Genomic DNA, 21696 nt, shown 5'->3' on the forward strand with positions numbered 1-21696 from the left:
CAGTTTTCGTTCTGCGGCTCTTTCGTTTTCGTTTTCGTTTTCGTTTTCGTTTTCGTTTTCGTTTTCGTTTTCGTTTTCGTTTTCGTTTTCGTTTTCGTTTTCGTTTTCGTTTTCGTTTTCGTTTTCGTTTTCGTTTTCGTTTTCGTTTTCGTTTTCGTTTTCGTTTTCGTTTTCGTTTTCGTTTTCGTTTTCGTTTTCGTTTTCGTTTTCGTTTTCGTTTTCGTTTTCGTTTTCGTTTTCGTTTTCGTTTTCGTTTTCGTTTTCGTTTTCGTTTTCGTTTTCGTTTTCGTTTTCGTTTTTCATTTTCGTTTTCTGTTCTCTGTGTAGCTCTCAGTTTTCAGTTTAACCTTTTCAGTTTCCAGTTTATAAATTTTCACTTTTTTATTTTCAGTTTTCAGTTGCCGTTTCCGTTTTCTATTTTCCAATTCTCATCTTCCGTTTTCCATTTTTTTGGTTCGAGTGTTTCATTTTTTTGCTCCGTTTTCTATTATGCATGAATTTCTATTTTGTTCCTTTTACGTTTGCCGTTATATATTTTCCGTTCCATTTCGCGATTGCCGCTATTCATTTTCTGTTTTCTGTTTTCCGTTTTCCACTTTCTAATTTCCATTTTCTTTTTGCTCTACGCCTATTTAATTTGTTCCGTTATATGTTTTCTTTTTTTCTGTTTAATTTTGTGCTATCAACTTTCTATTTTTAACTTTTGACTCTCTATGCTTTACTCTTTACTCTTTATTCTTTATTCTTTACTCTTTACTCTTTACTCTTTATTCTTTACTCTTTACTCTTTATTCTTTACTCTTTACTATTTACTCTTTACTCTTTACTCTTTACTCTCTACTCTTTACTCTTTACTCTTTACTCTTTACTCTTTACTCTTTACTCTTTACTCTTTACTCTTTACTCTTTACTCTTTACTCTTTACTCTTTACTCTTTACTCTTTACTCCTTACTCTTTACTCTTTACTCTTTACTCTTTACTCTTTACTCTTTACTCTTTACTCTTTACTCTTTACTCTTTACTCTTTACTCTTTACTCTTTACTCTTTACTCTTTACTCTTTACTCTTTACTCTTTACTCTTTACTCTTTACTCTTTACTCTTTACTCTTTACTCTTTACTCTTTACTCTTTACTCTTTACTCTTTACTCTTTACTCTTTACTCTTTACTCTTTACTCTTTACTCTTTACTCTTTACTCTTTACTCTTTACTCTTTACTCTTTACTCTTTACTCTTTACTCTTTACTCTTTACTCTTTACTCTTTACTCTTTACTCTTTACTCTTTACTCTTTACTCTTTACTCTTTACTCTTTACTCTTTACTCTTTACTCTTTACTCTTTACTCTTTCACTCTTTTACTTTTACTCTTTACTCTTTCACTCTTTTACTTTTACTCTTTAACTTTTACTCTTTAACTTTTACTCTTTAACTTTTACTCTTTAACTTTTACTCTTTAACTTTTACTCTTTAACTTTTACTCTTTAACTTTTACTGTTTTACTTTTACTGTTTTACTTATAGTCTTTTACTTTTACTATTTTTCTTTTACTCTTTTACTTTTACTCTTTTACTTTTACTCTTTTACTTTTACTCTTTTACTTTTACTCTTTTACTTTTACTGTTTTACTTTTAGTCTTTTATGTTTAGTCTTTTACGTTTACTCTTTTACTTTTACTCTTTCACTTTTACTCTTTTACTTTAACTCTTTTACTTTAACTCTTTTACTTTAACTCTTTTAATTTAACCCTTTTATTTTTAGTCTCTTTTTTATATATACTTTTTCTCTTTTACTTTTACTCTTTCTCTTTTACTTTTACGCTCTCTTTTTCTTTTACTCTTTCTTTTTCACTTTTACTCTTTTACTTTTAATTTTTTCACTTCAAGTCTTTATTCTTTTACTTTTACTGTGTGATTTTTACTTCTTGTGTTTTATTTTTACTTTTTTTTTATTTTTTAGTTTTTTTTTAGCTTTTTGCTTTTTACTCTTGCAATTTAATTGAACATAACCTAACGAAACTTTAGATTTATAGCTTTTCTTTCCGTTCCTGATAAATACCAAAACAGTGAGCAAAAAATTGTCATGCGCTTATTTAGAAGTAAAATCCAAAATTCTGATAATAAACTGGCAGGTGGTGTAATTGCGAACACTCTCGCGTGAGATCGAGAGTAGTGGGCTAAGGTGGGATGGACAGACAATTATTTTTCACAGTTTGCATATCATTTTTCCAAGATCATTCAATTTTCGTTTTTTACAAAAACACATTATGTCCCCATTGAAAATACTAAAGAATCTTATAAAATGACCTGTTCTTAATTTTTTTCTAGTTTTTACACATTTTATCCTCTATAAAAAGAGGTAAACAAAAAAATCATATTAATATTTTTTTGAAACGATGGTTCTACAATTGATGAAGGGACGGTAGGGAAAGAAATGAAAATTTTTTGGTGAAGGTGGGGAAGAGCGGAAAGGAAGGGGGGGGGGGTATTGGTAGCTATGCTTGACAAGTAGTCATTTTGACTCCTACCTTTTGTCCAATACTGGAAGGTGCATGAGTCGAACCAAGCTGTAATCTGAGATTACAACCGGATTCGAACCCACAACACCCGCCGGGGCATGTGGTTCGCTGGTACTTGTACCTTTGAACCATAGAGGCGCTGGATCAGTTCACCAAAAAAATTTCATTTCTTTCCCTACCGTCCCTTCATCAATTGTAGAACCATCGTTTCAAAAAAATATTAATATATATGTATGACCGCATTTCAAGGTCAAGACTAAAAACATGAGATTAGTCTAAAAAAATCATAGCCAATAATATGTTACTAGGCATTCTAACCCTACCTTCCATCAGGATGAAACACATTACAATCGCCAACCATCCAAGTTATCTAGCCCAGTGGCTGACGAAACCAGTTAGCCGGATACTTTCCCAAGAGCACATTCATTCACAATTACCTCCGGCGGTGTAAATCGCATCACTATCCATGTGCGAGCAATTACCAACAAAGAAGCCAGCGCAGCAGCGACTTAGAGATGCCACAAATATTGTCTTATCTCTTAGGTTTGCATTTTTTTCATCTTCATCTTGTCCCGTGCACCGGCAGTCCACGAGAAGATGTTGAAGTGGTGTCAAGTATGCCACCCATTCATCTGCCCTAACGAAAGACTACGTCCCCCGGTAGCGGCACTAGTAGAGCACAGCAACTAAAACTGCAATAACAATTATCAGCAAAAAATTCCGGAGGAAGAAAACAACATTAATTAACCTTTTTTCTGCACAGCTTACCTACCTGTCGGCCGCGCGCTGTGAATGAGCAAAGTACCGTCATGAAGAGGAAGTTAGCGGCAGCCAGCCAACCCAGTCAGTGAGTGTAAAAAAACCGCATCTTGGCCAAGATAGCTACAACGCCAACGTCAGTAGGACAGGAGACGCGAGATAAAAAAAAGTCTGTCTAGCAATAACCTGCCGGAACATGGAAGGCTATAACATGGTAAGTTTCGCCGAGGAAAACCTTCATCGTCAGCATGGTGCGGCTAAACCATTCACCCGATCGGAAGCTGATTACACTGACAGGTAAAATTCGCTTCTAGTTGAATGTACGAGAAAAAAATCCACATAATTAGATTTGACTAATTGCGTTTTCTCTAAAAACCTCTTAAAATTTTGATGTTAGAATTTTATCTGATTTATGAAGAAATCTGAAGACCTAAATCATTCTCCAGTATCGCTCATCATGGGATTAATAAGTAGGGTAGTATTAATAAATCGACTTCATAACTGATGAATTGTGTTTCTTTTTCTATTGTATAATTTAAATCCTAGAGAAACTGCTCTGATTGATGTTGAACAAACAGTCTAACCATTTCATTATGTTCATCATGTTTCATCTCAACCTTCCAAGTACCGTACTTCAGCTTATTTTAATAAGTTGTAGCATATTGATGAGGTATTTGAGTGTGAACAACTGTAGAAATGTTTTCTTCTGTTTTTACCGACTAGTCAAGTCAACCGTACTAAGTAACAGACGGTGAGAAAAATGCAAGGCAGAATGACGGGTGGCGTTGGTACACACATTCCTAGCCAACCGTGTGTGGTTTCGGGTTATGCGCTTAATGGCATCTATTCGGAGAAAATTTCTTCCAGCTGCGCTGGTGGGGACAGGAGAACGAAAATGCTAAGAGAAATGCTACTATGTAATAAATTGCATAATCAGGTCAGGCGGGTGTGTGTGGTCTAGCTACATAGCGCTGCAGCTAAAGTATATTGACTCAGTTGTGAAAAACGGGACAATTGCAAAATTTTACTCCCACGTCTTCTTCTAGGAAGAGAGATTTTCCGCTAAATTTACCAGAGGGCATCGCGAAACAAGGCACGGATTTGAACCAGAACACAGTACACAAGTAGGACGCATCACAACACAACAGGAAAGTAGAACGGCGACACACATACGTGTACTTACATACATTGATGAAATGATACGGTAGCACTACTGGGATAACGATGGAAATCATAGAAGCAACTCCTACAAATGTAAAACGAAAACAAAAGAAACGAGATGAATTTACAGGTGATGATGTTTGTGCTGAAGGTGGGACAAATAACTTAAATGATGGAATCATGAGATAATGTTACGATAACAGATGGTATAAATAGATAGGGAACGTTGAATTGTATGAACTCAAATCATTTTATGTGTGAACATGATAGAAAATCATAAAAGACCTCTATGGTTCGTCTATTTACCATATTATTCAAGAAAACAAAGATTGTGTATGTGAACAAAATTTTATGAAACTAATCTTTGAAGGAATTAGTTAAAGTTTATGTGACGATTGATTGTTTGTAAATAACTGTTATACTGAACGGGCGCACGGTACTTTAAAATCATCCTAAAGCATCAAATAAATTCGCCGAAGTTCGCGGATCGGGAAATGGTTTATCTAAAGCAAAACAGCGAAGTGTGGCGTAGACGTATAAACCACGAGATACAGGCACTACTTGGAGAGTTGCCCGTCGTACACCTGGCAAAAATTGGGAGATCACGGTGGACTGGCCGCGTCGCAAAGATTCCGGACGACTGTGCAGTGAAATTCGTTCTCTTCAAGAACCCCACCGGTACCAGGAATGTGCTAGACCACTCGACCAGGTTGAAGCCGACTTGTGTGTGCCGAAACACGCAACGAATTGGCGACGAGTAGTCCAGGACCGAGTACAATGTCGAGGAATTCTTGAATTCTTGACTCACTGGTAGAAGTAAGAAGCAAGTAAGTAACGAGGTCCACTGACCGAACACGTGGTAAATTATCCTGGCAAGCCTTATCCTACTGCCACTCTAGCATGAGAGGTAAAAATGCTACTCTGCAGCGAGGAGTTGGGAGTTTGAGTTCAAGGCGTGTACGGCGAATCCGTCTCGGAATGGCTACAAGTGTTACCGAGCAAGTGGGGAGCCCAACAGAAGTCTCAAACACCAAACACAGGATAGAATCCGGTCTCGTGGGCTATGCGACCGGGTGGTGACGAAACGCGATGCATTTGTCTGACTCGATGATGAATAGGCTTCAGAGAAGGTCGATTTCAACCAAACCCAGGGGTTAAATTCCTCATACTCTGGCTCGTGGTAGGGTTTATAGCAGGAACAAATCTTTGTTGAACAAGTTCTATTCTGGCTTTCCAACACAGGTTATGAGGATTCCAGATGACACAGGCATTCTCAAGTATTGGCCGTACCAACGCGCAGTACAATACCTTCGAGCAATGGGGATCTGTGAAGTCTCAGGAAATTTTTGTGATGAACCCAAGTTGTTGCGAAGCTCTAGAGACGACAGCAGTATAATGTTGGTTGAACATGAGCTTGTTATCAAACAGAACTCCAAGATCGCTGGTCTGATCGACGCGTCCGAGAATAGCTCCGTTTATCCGGTAATCAAATAAGGTGGGCGTATTACTTCGGTGGAATGTTATAACCACACATTTGGCAATGCTTATTTTGAGCTTGCTTCTATTACACCAATCAGCAAAGGTGTCCAACAGCGTTTGCAATCGGTTGCAATCAGCGATAGATTTCACAACGAGGTAGATCTTTAGATCGTCGGCATATACCAGTGTGCATCCGGAACCAAGCAGGATGGCAATGTCGTGCAAGTACAAGGCGAATAGCAAAGGCCCCAGGTTACTGCCTTGCGGAACACCAGAAGTATTACTGAGTGCTCGTGAAACTGTGGAATCCAGCTTGGCACGTAAAGTACGGTCTGTTAGATATGAGCTCAACCATGAAGTCAATTTGAGTTCCAGCTTCTATCTATGAGATGCAGGTACTAGTGAAATCCATCAAGTTCGTCGCCACAGAACGACCTGACATAAAACCATGCTGGTCGACTGATATATAATTTTTGGTGCTGTTCAGAATTAGCAGAAAGACTGGTAATGCCTCTGTAGTTCCTTACATCTCGCTTTCCCCTGTTTTAAATACGGGAAACATATGGAACTGTTCTGGCCACACTGGTGAGGCCCTCGCGCAACGAACTTAAGTTGACAGCCATGGTAGTTGACAGTCGGATGGTTGTCAGAAAAAGAAACAAGTCAGAAGAAAATAAACAGTGGAGAGAAGAAAAGTGGTGAAAAATTGAAAGTCATCCTAGATAGTTGAAGTTAAAATTGTTAATAGTGAAATTTAAAGCTAGTCGGAAGGTTTAGTTTAGAAAGCTGAAAGTTGAGAAGATTTCTCGAGTGAGTTGGAAGATAGCGCGAAAAAGGAAAGCTTTGTAGTGATAAGAAAGTGTTTGCGGGAGGAAATATTGTTTCGAGTAAGTCGAATGTAAACAATGTTATACCTTGTAGTGATTAAAACTTTTGATTTAAAACTATAGGCACGAGCACAAGTACGAGTGAAGGTACAGATAGCTAGAAACGAAAAGGCAGAGATACATATACTGCAAAATAGTGGAACAGTAAGTAGATAATAACGAATTATGATAACAAATGAAACTAAAGGCGGAAAAATGTTATTAGGATGGTTCAACTTGAAAGGCAAAAAAGAAAATTAAAAGTAAAGAATTTCGCACAGAAAAGGCAGATAGAAAACAATAATGTAAGTAAGAAATTAAATCAAAACAACAAAATAACACTAAAGGTGAAAATATATTTTTAGTTTTGATCGACGCTAAAAAGGCTCGAATTGCAAAGATCGTTTTTTATTCTGCGGCGTCACAACACACAGCGTTGGAAACTTTCGTTGCTCAAACGATTTGGTGAAAATTCGACTTAGAGGCACGGCAAGTGCAGTAGCGCAGCGACAGAAAATAATAGCCCGAAAACCCTCGGGTCCAGCTGAGTAGGTGCTCTTCAATTTCTTTGCACCAGAAATGACCATGTCGGGAGTGATGTCAAAAATGTCCAGATCAACAGCACCATCGGGGATATGTGGTACATCCACTGGCGAACACAGAAGAAAAATTATCAGCAAACCATTCACAAGATTCAGCAACAGTTGATGATTCCATTCCGCCCAAGAACACACTATGGTTTGTGTCGCTGTTTAGTTTAATAAGGTTCATAAACCAAGTCATCTCTGATCGGCACCTGTCTCGCTCCAGCTACCAGCCTATCACTTCCTCAATAAGTGATAGGTAAGTTTGAAGCGTACAGTAAAAGACTTAAACGGGGAATACCACAATAGTTCAAAATACTGGACGCAGTAGAAAGAGTACCCAATAGAAGAGGAGGAGGATCAACTTGATTCAAGTATGCTTAAACGAGTTACATCAATCAACGACCTGGATGTTTCCATCAACTGCAAGCTAGGATTTACTGAACACATATATGTTACTACTGCAAAAGCAATTGCGGTGATACCGGCTTTGACGATATCTCTTCTTCTTAATCAGCTCCAGGCCGTACGAAGTCCTACGGAGTACAAAGTTGGCACGGTTTCCTGCCATAATGCGTCTTTGTATTTCTCTGCTGGTGTCGTTGTCTGTGATAACCAGTGAGCCCAGAAATACGAACTCTTCTACCACCTCGATTTCATCACCGTCTAAATGAATCCGGAGAGAGAGGTCAGCATTCACTTCTCTAGAACCTGTTCCTTTCATGTATTTTGTTTCCGATACATTAATGACAAGTCCAATCCGTTTGGCTCCAGCTTTCAGTCCGATGTACGTTTCCGCCATCCTCTCAAAGGTACGTATAATGATGTCAACGTCGTCAGCGAAACCAAGAAACTGGACGGACTTCGCGAATATCGTGCCACTCAAGTCTATCCCCGCTCTTCTTATCACACCCTCCAAAGCGATGTTGAACAGTAAACATGAAAGCCCAGCACCTTGCCGTAACCCTCTTCGAGATTCAAAGGGACTCAAAACTGCCCCTGATACTCGAACAACACACATTACTCGATCCATCGTCGCCTTGACCAATCGCGTTAGTTTACCCGGAAATCCGTAGTAGTGCATAATCTGCCATAGCTGATCTGTTGACGATACCTACGCGCTGAAAATTTTGTATTTTTCTACCTGAATTTGAAAATCGGCATGACATCATGTTGTACTGTACTCTGTAAGATAATTCTTAACCGAATCTAGAAGAAAATCGACTATACTCTCCAACAAGCCGGATTCTGTGTCGGGGGATCATGATGACCCCCCGGGATCATGATGACTCCCCGGACGTATGACCGACTCAAACACTTAGGCGTAGAGAATAAGGGTTACTGGCGGTATGAGACCGGGCTGCATATTACCAAAGCATCAGTTTCTTCGTTATGGATGTAATAGCTATTGAATTTAATATGAATGTACACGGATAGAAATTTAATCTTCAAAACGAGCAAAAGGACTCATGATTTCAGATTTCTAGCTTATGTTTCATGAAAATACACCATAAATAATAATCATATCATGAACTTCTTGCAGTGCAACACAACGCAAGATCATGATTCATGATTTTGTGCCTGATATGGCAGAAGATCCATGATTTGACAGCAAATCAAACTTTATGATTTCATGATTTTATTCATGGTATCGGAATCAGATTTCTTTCCGTGTAATAGTTGGAGCCTGGATCTTATATAGAAAGACATTGACCTAGAAGTAGAAGTAGTTTAGAGTGTATTGTTTACACTCTATTTTTATCTCGGTCAGTTTTTCGAAAATTGGAAAAATGGCGTCATCCGAAATCTCGCGAATTTATTTTATGCACATTTATATTGTTGAATAATTCATCTGACGTTGTTGTCTACATGAATAAAAACACTACTAACTAACTTAATTAAAGGCTCTTGGGAGCAGCAGTTGTTCGTGGAACTGGCACTGATGTTGATTTGAGCTAGGATCGCTGGGCAATCTAATTCGTCGACTAAAACCTTCCTAATGAAGAGGACGCTTTTAACTTTCCGTCTTTTTTTCCAAAGTGTCCATATGTAACAAACGACAGCGGTCTTGATACGGAGGCAGATCGTATGTGTTTCTCCATGGAAGATATTTAAGCGCGTATCGAACAAATTTGTGCTGGGTGGCTTCCAACTCCCTAGCCGAACAAGGAGAAACCGCCGCCGCCAATGGTGATATCCGTTTGTTGTGCGATATTTCTCGCCGCCTTAGTGGTTCCAGGATGAATACAAAGATGCCGCTAAAGGACAGAGCTGGTCAGATATTGACTGACCGTACAGAACAGCTTAAGCGATGGACTGAACATTTTGAACAACTCTTCCGAGTTTCAAATGTCAGAGACCAACAAAACCAGCAGCGTACGACGCCTACAGTTCGTCGAATAAATCGCGTGAACTCGGAGGCGCCATCGCTGGATGAAATTGTAGCAGCCATCAAGAGTATGAAATCCAATAGAATCTATCCCGCCAGGGATAGATCGTATTTCAGCCGAAATGCTCAAAGTTGACCCATCTTTGTCAGCCCAGATGATGCATCAGCTTTTCAGCAATATTTGGGAAACCGCAGCTTTTCCGGTAGACTGGATGCAGGGCATATTGGTCAAAGTCCCTAAGAAAAGAGACCTAACGGAATGCGGTAACTGGCGTGGCATCACGTTGCTCTGTATTACTCTCGAAGTACTCTGTAAGGTAATCCTCAACCGGATCCAGGAGAAGATCGACGCTCCTCTCCGGCGGCAGCAAGCTGGATTCCGTGCTGGCCGATCATGTGTAGACCATATCACAACGCTCCGCATTATATTGGAGCAGATCAACGAATTCCAGGACTCTCTTCTGCTGGTGTTCGTTGACTTCGAAAAGGCGTTCGACCGACTCAATCACGAAAACATCTGGGGCGCACTTAGGCGTAGAGGAGTTCCAGATAAGCTAGTCCATCTCATCGAGGCTCAGTACGAGGCGTTCTCGTGCAAGGTTTTGCACGACGGCGTCTTGTCCGACCCCATAAGGGTTACTGCTGGTGTGAGACAGGGCTGCATTTTATCACCGCTTCTGTTTCTCATCGTTATGGATGAGATATTAGTTGGAGCAATTGACAGTAGACCAAATCGAGGATTGCCTTGGAATCCTCTAACGATGGAGCAGCTAAATGACCTCGACCTAGCCGACGACATTGTCTTGCTCGCACAACGCCGAAACGATATGCAGAGCAAGTTAGATGACCTCTCCGAGAGCTCCCAAGCAGCAGGTCTCACAGTCAATGTAGCGAAAACTAAGTCTATGGTAGTGAACACTGACAATGTCACCAACTTCACAGTAGCGGGACAACAAGTTGAGCAGGTAGACGCCTTTCAATAGCTTGGTAGCCAAACAACGCCCGATGGTGGTACCAAGACTGATATAGCCACACGGATCAGGAAGGCCAGGGGTGCCTTTGCAGGTCTGCGAAACATTTGGCGCTCAAACCAGATTACTCTACGTACGAAAACCCGAATCTTTAATTCAAACGTTAAATCCGTACTGCTGTATGCCTGCGAAACGTGGTGCGTCTCAGCGGAGACAACGCAAAAACTGCAGGTATTCATTAACCGGTGCCTGCGATACATCATTCGTGCCTGGTGGCCTGATAATTGGATATCCAATGAGGAACTCCATCGTCGGTGTCATCAACGGCCGATAGCCATAGAAATTCGTGAACGTAGGTGGAAGTGGATCGGACACACCTTGAGGAAAGGAGCGAACGAGGTTTGCAGAGCAGCACTCGACTGGAATCCACAAGGACAGCGTAGAAGAGGCAGACCCAGAGGCTCATGGCGACGGAGCTTAGCCAACGACATCCGGGCTGTAGACGAGAACCTGTCCTGGCGACAGGTAAAAGCCATGGCGGGTAACCGTCAGCAGTGGAGATCTCTGATTGCATCCCTTTGTTCTGCCGGACCGGCTGACATGGACACATAAGTAAGTAAGTAAGTGGCTTCCAATCTGGACGACCAAATACCTGTATGAGGGCTTCACACTACAGCTGCGTATTCAATGACGGATCGCACAAGGGAGTAGTAAAGAGCACGCAGGCAATATGGATCCTGAAATTCCTTGGTGACTCGAAAGATAAATTCCAAGTTTTTATTGGCCTTCGCTATTATGTACGAATAATGCTCACGAAACGAGAGCTTCTCATCCAGGTGCACGTCAAGGTCTTTGATAACTAAGACTCCAGCAGCTGAGTAGCTCCATCGAATCGGGTGTTTTTTGCGGTTGAAAGAGATGACCGAGCATTTACGCACACTGATGAGGAGCTCGTTCGTTTTGCACCGGTCGACGAAGTTGTTGAGAAGCCTTTGAAGCTCGCGACAATCTTCAATAGACTTTACACTGAGGAAGATCTTCAAATCATCCGCATACAGAAGGCTGCATCCTCGAGGTAGCACAGCGCATAAATCATTGAAGAATAGTGAGAACAGCAAAGGCCCAAGATTGCTACCTTGCGGGAAACCAGATCGATTAGAAATTTGATTCGAACGTGCGCTGTCTAGTCTCACAGAAAGACGCCGGTTAACCAGATATGACCTCAGTCAGTCTACAAAGTGCCGTTTGCGCAAACACCTGGAAAATCCTCAACTCTCTCATCATGAATGATGAAACTTACGTCAAGACGGACTTCTGGCAGCTTCCGGGCTACTGTACTTCATCTCCCAGCACAAGTTTGATGTTAAGCATAAGCATAAGCATGGGTTACCGCCCGTGTGCTGCTACTCCGTTATTGACCAGGACCTATGAAAATTGCAAAATGATGGCTGAAAAAAGCATGCTTGGGACAGCACACCGTTCCTCATTGTGCAATCTTATCAGGTCCCTGCATGCTGATCAATACCGACGCTGGCCACGTCCGAATGCGGGTCCTGGTGGGATGGGAAGGACTGTTAGTCTAATACTAAAGACCACGGAATCCTCTGCATCTTCATAATCTTTACGGGAAAGGAATTGTTGTTAGTAGAAGGGAAAGCTAGATAAAGATCCAATTTAATTGAAACGTAATTTGTCGAAAACTACGCGCGGTTTCGGTGAGGAATAATGCAACAAACGAGACACAAAAACAAACGATGCCAAATTGCCATACGAAACGTCCACCCAGCACAAGTTTGATGTTCCGGAGGAAGTAAGGATGCAGAAACTTTCATAGTTTGCCAAGAAATATATGATTTGGCCAAGAAATACATCATGTGGCAAACGGAGTGCGCCGTTCGTGACTACCGGGACTGTAAACGGGCAGATTTACCTCAAGGAGTGTCCACAGAAGCATCTGCTTCCTCTGTCGAAGCAACACGAGGGCCCTATAATCTACCTTCTTGCCTATATTCAAAGGATGTATTGGAGTGGTACGAAGCCAACGGAGTCACTTTCGTTCTCAAGGACATGAACGCCTCCAACGCACCGGAACCAAGCCCCATCGAAAAATACTAGGCTATTATGAAGCAAGCACTACGGAAGCATCCCAAGGAGGTCAAGTCTGAAGATAATATGAAGAAAAAAGTGGATTTCCGTACAGATGAAGCTGCAGCTAGGTTGTACAAAACTTTTTGAGTGGAGTTAAGCGTAAGGTGCGAGCATGCGGTTATGGTTTTGAAGTTGAATGAAACAAATACGCCAAAAGCCTACAAATGAGTTATATTTTGTTGTCTGAAAGTATGAAAAGGATCGGTCAATTAGATAATTTTCTACAGCGTTTCTTCCGTGATGCAATTCACGCAATTTACATCCTTTACGTTACTCGCACCTGATTGGTTCACAATTAGATATTCGACGAGGAGCTCCATCATCGATATCAGCAGCAATCGATAACCACAGACTTTAGGTAATATATTTAGGTGAAAGTTAAACAGACTCATCTCGAGAAGAGGATTGAACGAAACCTGCAGGGAAACACTTGACTGGAATCCGCGAGGGCAAAAAGTAGACACATGACGCTCATGACGGTTGTTTGAACATAATCACTGCGACCAATATTTTGATCTATTGTGATATCATTCAAGTGTATTTTTCTGTAGTCCGATCTTCGTTCTTTTTACAGAATCGCTATTGATTAAACGAACTACTCCGTGTCTGAGTATCTATGTTTTCCACTCTTTTTCTCCTCTACATTTTTTCTGCTACTCGCTCGAACAAGAGACTTCATTACGCTCATTTAGCTAGTACCACTCTTCTAAACTTGCCCTGGCAAAAGAAGGAGGTATGCTATTTTGTAGAAATTCGGCAGGGTCTACTGTCTGCTTTCGTCACAGCATAGGCAAACCACCCAGGTGGATAATTTGGTAACGCCTAATAACGTTGGTAAAAAAGAATATTACTTGAACTAACGGTAATTTGGTGTTACGCACAAATAATCAAAACAAGCATTACGTCAATAGTCAATAAATCAGTTTCAAAGTGATTCGGTGTCACTTTAGTTGAATATATTCCATCGTCGCATGATGGCTTTCAATTGAAGATGACGACGATTGAGCTATGTGTGTCAGCAAAAGTAACTCTCCAGTGAATATTATGTTCAGTGATCAACACGGATACATTGTCTTCAAATGATTAAGATTTTTTATGGACAAACCATTGACCGCCGAAGTACCTTCTGTTTGACTATAACTGTTTATTGAGTTTCACTTATTTTACTACTCTACCGGCATAAAAAGATCGATGCAAAACATTGTACGCAGCTAAATAGCTTTACATAGTATAGTCGATAAAACCGCAAAACAAATAATTAAATTAATATCAAACTGTCAACAATTCAGATATGAATAATTTGCTTAAGTTTATCATCCGCCTCCCGTCGTTATGCCGCTCCAAACTGGTCGCGGTTTCATCATAAACCCCCTGCCCGCACCAAACAGGTAACAAACGGCCACTCTGGATCGATCACAGTATGGGACGAACTTGAACAGATTCCTCCCGTTGGACAAGCTCTTGCGCCAGGTATATGTAAATACATACGTACGGAGGATATCGTAACCGTGCACCATGCAGCCAATAAATGTCCAATTGCATCGGTTGGGATTATTAATGCTTCTTCGGTTTTCTACTGGCGATCGAGGAGGTGGTCGCCGGTTTACATTCACTAATAGGCTAGCACAACTATCCCACCGAGCCGATCCGGGTGGGAAATTGTCAATGAAAACTGCTGGAGTGATCTCGGTCCGTTGAAATGATTTTTATTGCTCTTCCCATAGACTACACCATATTTCACCTTTGAAAATAGTTTCTAATCATGCACGGATGCTGATCGCAAAAATGTGAAACCTCAGCAAATTTCATACTAACCATAGATCACTGTCGTAGGCATACCATTCAGGATAAACCAGTTTCTCGGGCAACCTTCATTTACGTGCCATACTGGGGTCTGGAGATTGAGCAACGCCAACTTACTAACTAACAATGATCGTAATGCAGTCAAACGGCTTTTCCTCTCGCTTAACGGGCCCAGTGCCAGAAGTGTTGACATGATTTCATGCATCAGCCACACGTCATCCCTTTGAGTAAGGTGATAGAATTTCGACATATTTACAGCCGAGATTCCGGTGCATGATGCTTCTAAAAATGCCGCAAGGAAAACTTATGGGAACTTATCATTTATCGTTACTTTCACTTTCCTAAGCTACGGTGCTGTGCGTAAGCGATCGCGATGTCGTCGTGTTCATTGGCAGAAGCGGGAAAACTGCTTTACATATTTCACATATTGTGAGTGCAAAAGTTATGAGAGTATAATAAGCAAAAAAAAATCGGTGCGTGCGAGTACAACTGATTTTTTCCCTTATTAGAGCTGTCGGTCATTTATCATGTCAAATAGATTTAAAATGAAGGAAAACTGTTGTGGCTACACTCACTGTTGTATGTTGTTCGTTACGTCTGTCTTGAATTATAATTTAAAGTCTGATAGTCAGATTAAATCAAATATGTTATTTTAATTGGTATGTTCCTCACAGATGACGTAGAAAAATTATAAGACATAGGACATAGCAATGATGATCAAAGAGACAATGAATCTAAAACATGCATTTAAAAGATATAACGAATGTTAAGTGTACCTGAGCAGAAACAAATTACAAAGTGATAATGATTTTTTTTGTGGAAGAAGCACCTTTAAAATATGCTTTGAGATTTATTTAGATATGTGTTGGTCTAAGCTTATAAACTTAAATTCATTCAACTTGCAAGTTCAAATGTCTTTTGAGTTCCGGTCCGGTAGTAATCAAATATTCTCTTAATAGTATTCAACAACTTGCTAAATAGCCCATTTACGTAATCAACACTTTGACCTCATTAGAAAATAAATACATATTAAACCGACTAATATAAAATTCAGCCGAACATGATGATTAGATACCTGTTTTTATTATACCCGTTCACTTCTAGCTCGTTCTATTGACAGTTGCGATAATTTAAAAATGTTATAGTCAATTACTACGTGTATGAGCATGACATGACCCCGGAGACTTGCAACATCTATGTAGGGACCAAATTTAATGATCACTCGACCGCATCAATCATGATTGCACACCACCCATTCCTTCCACCCACCAAGATCCATATCTCTTGCGGGCGCACCCACAAGGCTCGGTGTTCATCAACTTTGCTCACGAAGTACGCACGCATTTCCCATTCGCCGGTTCCACTGCATGCCGTGTAGAGTCTTATTAAACACACGTACACCTCAAGATGCACCGCAACAACGCATCGCTATCACAGGCAATGAATACTTAATTTTCCGTCGCAAGCGCCATCTTCAACGCAGCCACTTGTCGGCAGCTGTACGTATTCTACAATAACTGTTCCGCGCCGGTCCCCACGACTTATTCATATATTAAAACGGTAAGTATTGTTAAACTTTAATGCCGCACATTAAAATGACATTAGTGCCTTTCGAATGTGGTTGATCGGTTGGGGACGTGACGTGGGTCGCTAACTGGGTACGGTCATTAAAAATAATCATAATTAGCGACTCATTCAGAATTCCTGAATAGTAGTCGAATGCTCCTGCCGAGGAGCCGTATCTTAAGAACCCCGGTCCGTGTTCTTTCATTCGAAGTTGGTATAATTCCGCAGATATAATATAAATTGACAGCAGTACTTACGTCTTGTTTTCAGCTTCGGATGCACCGGCTTCAGCACCCGTCCCTTCCGGATCGAATCGAGCAACTGCTCCCGCGGGCAGGCTACTCGTTTCAGTGGCTGAGGTGCCAATTTTCGATCCGAAGCCTGGTGGGGAGAAAAATTAAGATTTAACCATGAATAATAAATTAAAGCAATTGAAGGTCAGTGTGCTATAATAGGCTGATGCATGCATAAATATATATTGTTTATTGTTGTGTATGACTCTTTTGGTCCCTTCTAAGTGAATGTCAGTAGTGACCAAATTGTTTCAAGGTTAAGGTTTTACTTCCTAATACTATTTTTCGATTAATTATTTTGCGTATCTAAGTCGCAAAAGAATTATAAGTTTGGATGAATTCAATTACGTTTCATCGATATAAAATTTGATAAGTTTAAAATAATAATTAGAGACTGTAGTACAAAAATTAATATTTGAAGCAATGACGTTGTCAACGTCATTATCTGTCTGAAAGATGACCAGTGACTGACTTCCCATGGCTGTTATCAGTGTGAATATTTATGATTATAAAACTTACTTTACGAAGTGGCGGCCGAGATCGTATAAACTCAAGGATAACTGCATGAGCATCCTTTTTCACCCGTGGCGGTATGTCACCATTGACCATCACCTTCCGAAGATTGTACTTTCTGAAAAATGAAATAGATTGGCAAACAAATTAGTATGCATATTATCATTATAGAGTTAATGTTTTTTTGTACACAGGAAGGGCATTGGGTTCAAAATGTCACTGCGACACTCTTGGAGATTGTCTTTTGTACCTGACCCCGATTGCCGTCACAGTTTACGATACTGCTCATACCCATTGCATTGAAGAAGTTAAGCTGAGTTGTAGGGTTAATTATTAAATTTCGAACTGACAAAACTGGGGTCTTCTTTTCGCTATCTAATCAAACAATGTGTGTTGCTTCAAAAGCATTGTACTTAAAACCAGGGCATTAAATTATCACCGAATTTCAAACAAAACAGAAAATCGTTTTTCTCAACATACATTGTTTCTTGTGCCTCTGAGTTTCATATATGCAATTACGCCGTGATTTTCGGCATAGTAAACAAGTTGAAAATAGAACAGAAGAAAGTGATTTTCAAATCCAGAAGGTGATATTTACTTCGGGTAAAAAGAATTTTAAATGCAGTTAACGACAAGGAAAATCTTTTGTCCAAGAGATGCTAAACCCTAATCTAAATTTTTTTTTGATTTTCACTGCTCAAACGTGAATATCAGTTTATTGCAATATCACAGCGTGCCGATATTCTATATTCTCGTGCATGAAGCTCATGCTTGCTGTATTTAGTTATTATGAACGTTTAATCAAAGCAAGCAGATTTTCAATGCAAGGTAGACTGATAATCCAGAAGTTTGAACGTTATGCTGATGAATATTAACAGCACTGACTAAAACCAATGAATGTGCGCCACGCCACGTGTTATGTATAAGCAATTACAAATTTGTCATTTATTAGAATAATCTGGAGGCACTATCTTTTACTAAACTACTGTTCCATTCTAAAATAATTGTCTAACATCGTGATTGTATGACGAATTCTACTCTAATTTTAACAAACACAACGGGTTCATTATAAATTTATACTACAATTTTACAGGGTGAATAGTAATAAGGCCATTGCAAATCACTTTCAAAGTTTTTGTCACCCCCCCTTGGAAATTGGTTTGAAAACTCGGGGGGCAAAAACATAATTTGTAGGATATGAGTTAATTTTTTTTTATAACATCAATTGTCGGTGGGCTCTATAGCCTGAAAAACTCGAAAAATGAGTGTACGAGTTGAGTTAACGAAAAAAAAACAAAGAGAATTTTTTAATCGAGCAAAAAAATGGATTTTAGGCATTTTTACTTTTAGTTTAAACGTGAAAACCAAATCTATTCTTGCTTTTGATAAATACGTTGTTATTTTTCATGCAAAAATCTACGAACAAAAAGACAAAAACGAAAGAAAATTTTTTTTGCCTGGTTTCGGAAATTTCACTGTTTGAACTTCCATTTCTATTTCGTGCTAGAAGCGTTAACTCAACTCGTACACGCATTTTTCGAGTTTTTCAGGTTGTAGAGCCAACAGACAATTGATTTTATAAAAAAATTAACTCATGTCCTACAAATTATTTTTTGCCCCCCGATTTTTCAAGCCAATTTCCAAGGGGGGGGGGGTGTGACAAAAACTTTGAAAATGATTTGCAATGGCCTACGTAGGTTTTGAGATATGAATTTTTAAAAACATAATAACCTCTTTTCTAAATACGCCCGTTTGAAAAATTACGCTTGATGAAAAAAAATAAATTTCATGGAAAATGTATCCTTACGTGGTATCAAACACATCAGCAAAATTTCATTTCAATTAAAAATAGTCGATGCAAAAATGGATCTTTTTCCAGCGTTTTAAGCAGGAAGTGCTCTGAAACATTTCAATCGTAATTTTCTTCTCTTACTGTTACTCGCAATCGAAAATTTTTGTGGCACTACTTTTGCAGTATTTCTTTCATTCTAGCTAGGTTTTTGAATTATTGATTTACTACATATATTCATTCTGGGGTCTAGTAAGGAACAACATGATTGCTCGCAGTAAATTGAAGTTTAAAAATATGGCTAACTGAATTATAGATACATATTCAGATACTAAGAAATAAAAAAAAGATCTAGTAGAAAGGCCAGGTCACGCCGCTAGGTGGATTAATTCGGGTTTTTGTATAGAATCAATCAAAGATCATCATATTTCAACATATGCTTCATGGTTGACTGCGAAATTCCTAGTTCCTTGACCGTCTTACATAACACTGAACTGATTTCCGTTGAATTTGCTTTCTTACGATTTGGAAAAATGCGCGTAATTGAAAAATTGAATTATTTTTATATTTATGCCTTCCCACGTCAGTGCTTCCCTAGCACGGATGACAGAAATATATACGGTATGAGCTATGGCTTAAGCGTCCTTATGATTGCATTTAATTTACGCCCTATAGAATCCGATCGAAAATTGTTGAGCTTCAGCTGTTGCTGCTTCCCCGGATAAGGCAACGAAGACATCCAAATTCACCAAGCGAGACGCCAACAAACCGAAGAATCCATCGACTATGCCTTTTACTGCGCATCGTCAGTCGGTCAGCGGCTTTCGTTGGCGACACATCGGCAAGCAGCTAGCTTGCGACACATCGGACAGGCAGCTTTTTGAAAACTCGCGCGTGCCGTCTACCAGAAGAAAAGCACTATTCTACGTAGAAACAGACCATGAAAATTTATTTACTGTTTGGTTTAGTGTGACTTCGATTCGTTTTAATAAAATAGATTCAATCAATTCATGGATATAACTCCAAAATCTGTTGAGGATTGAACGTATACAATATTACTACTTCGATAAACATTGCGTATGCAGGTTGTATACATGAAGAATCGTATTATTATATAGGGGGACGGTTTTATGAAATTGGTCATGAAAACCGCTACACGAACGTAATAAAACTTGAAAATTAAATAAAAAGAAAACTTATCCAATTTAATTCTAGGGTATTTTGCCTATCATTGAACGATTTCAATGATTGGACAGCGTCCAATAAAACGCTAATTCTAGAATACATAGGGTAACCAACGTATTTTGGACCCCTTCTGCAGCTGTACATAATTTGGACACTTACAGCAAAATCAAACCGAAATGTCCAAATTATGTACAGCTGCTGATGGGGTCCAAAATACGTTGGTTACCCTATACGATAAGAAACACGTCTCACTATTTAACGTTTAAAATAATTATATTACTATATCATGCTGTTCATAGCTAATGATATTCATCTATGCACTATTTGTCAACATTTTCAAACAAAATAAAAAATTATTTATAGTTTTTAAAGTATTAAAATTTGACTGTTTAATCTTTGGGCAATAAAGCAACGATGGTCCTAAGCTTGTACAAGAACTGACATAGCATGAAAAAAACCGCATTACTTCTCATTATGCATGTGTATTTGACAGTTTTTATGTTTATGGCACTGTTTACAAATGGTTTTCATTTGTACGCAAAAATCTTCCGTTGCAAATTTATGTAATAGTACCGACATCCGGGGATACTTGCAACACTTTTGAACTTTGACTTTGGTATAACTTTCGAAGTGCACCGTTTTGGGCCAAGTGCAAGTAGCCAAAAGTTGTATAGTGGTCAGTAATTTTGAGTATATTTGTAGTGAAACAAGAGATACTGGAGGCATGTTTTAATTCCCAATTTCATCTATCGCTTTTTAAGATATTCGGTGAAAATTCAGCATGTCGGCGAACTCCAAATTGCCGTTTCAGGACACGTAGAATTTTTCACAATTTCATTTTTTCTGGAGATGGCAGTAGACAAATTACATCGTACAGATGGAAACTTACTTTGTACATACTGTCTATTGCGATAATTATCTATTTTACAAGTACTGCAAGCCGCGCCATATTGGAAGTAATAACAAGAATTCATCGTTTCTTCCCCAAGTTCAAAATATAAACAAAGCTAAAAGTTGCAATTTGTTAGCTTATATGGTCGGTGTTAAATCAGACCGGACCAAGTCGCAACATTTAAAAAATGAGTTAATGACAACAAACGATCAAGAATTTTCTAAGCTACATTTTTTTGTAATCAGACTATATATATGTTGCAAACCGCCAGTGTTGTGATATGATTTCGAACGATTGATAGCTATAAACCATACAGAGCAGCAAACTTTGAACGCGTTTTTCTCGAAATCAGAGTTTTGTCACCTGGTTCGGTCTGACTTAACACCGACCATATGATACACTAATTGTGTACAGGAACCAAACGATAAAAAATAATTTCATGTCAATGAACTGATGCAACTTTGCACATACATTTTTCCTCCTCTGAAAGTGAAATTACTTTCCAATCGTATAAAAACAAGCAAAACAATGATATAATGGATTAAACTTAACTAAACAATAGGTAAACGTCTCATCTTTAAAAAGTCGTTGGCTACAAATGGTTATGTTAACAAACAAATGCGTTAAAGCTGTCGAAAGCGCGATGCGCAGAAGTGTTGCAAGTAACCCCGGTGTTGCAAGTTTCCCTGGATGACGGTATTAATTTTTTATTTTATATTTGTACATGCTGGTACATGCTGTTCATGTTTTTTTTTGTTTTAATACAACAATTCCACGAAAA

At 39.2% G+C, this 21696-nt stretch overlaps 1 protein-coding gene across 1 annotated transcript in view; it reads right to left on the reverse strand.

Annotated features, from left to right (window-relative positions):
* LOC128740573 (protein spire) overlaps positions 1–21696 on the reverse strand; it is a 194338-nt gene that overhangs the window by 98080 nt on the left and 74562 nt on the right. The window contains exons 7-8 of the mRNA XM_053836131.1: positions 17056–17167; positions 16501–16624 (exon numbers count right to left, since the gene is read on the reverse strand). Of these exons, the coding sequence (XP_053692106.1) occupies positions 16501–16624; positions 17056–17167 (236 nt within the window). The remainder of the gene's footprint in view (positions 1–16500; positions 16625–17055; positions 17168–21696) is intronic.

Source organism: Sabethes cyaneus, chromosome 3 (assembly GCF_943734655.1).
Source record: "Sabethes cyaneus chromosome 3, idSabCyanKW18_F2, whole genome shotgun sequence".
NCBI lineage: Eukaryota > Metazoa > Arthropoda > Insecta > Diptera > Culicidae > Sabethes > Sabethes cyaneus.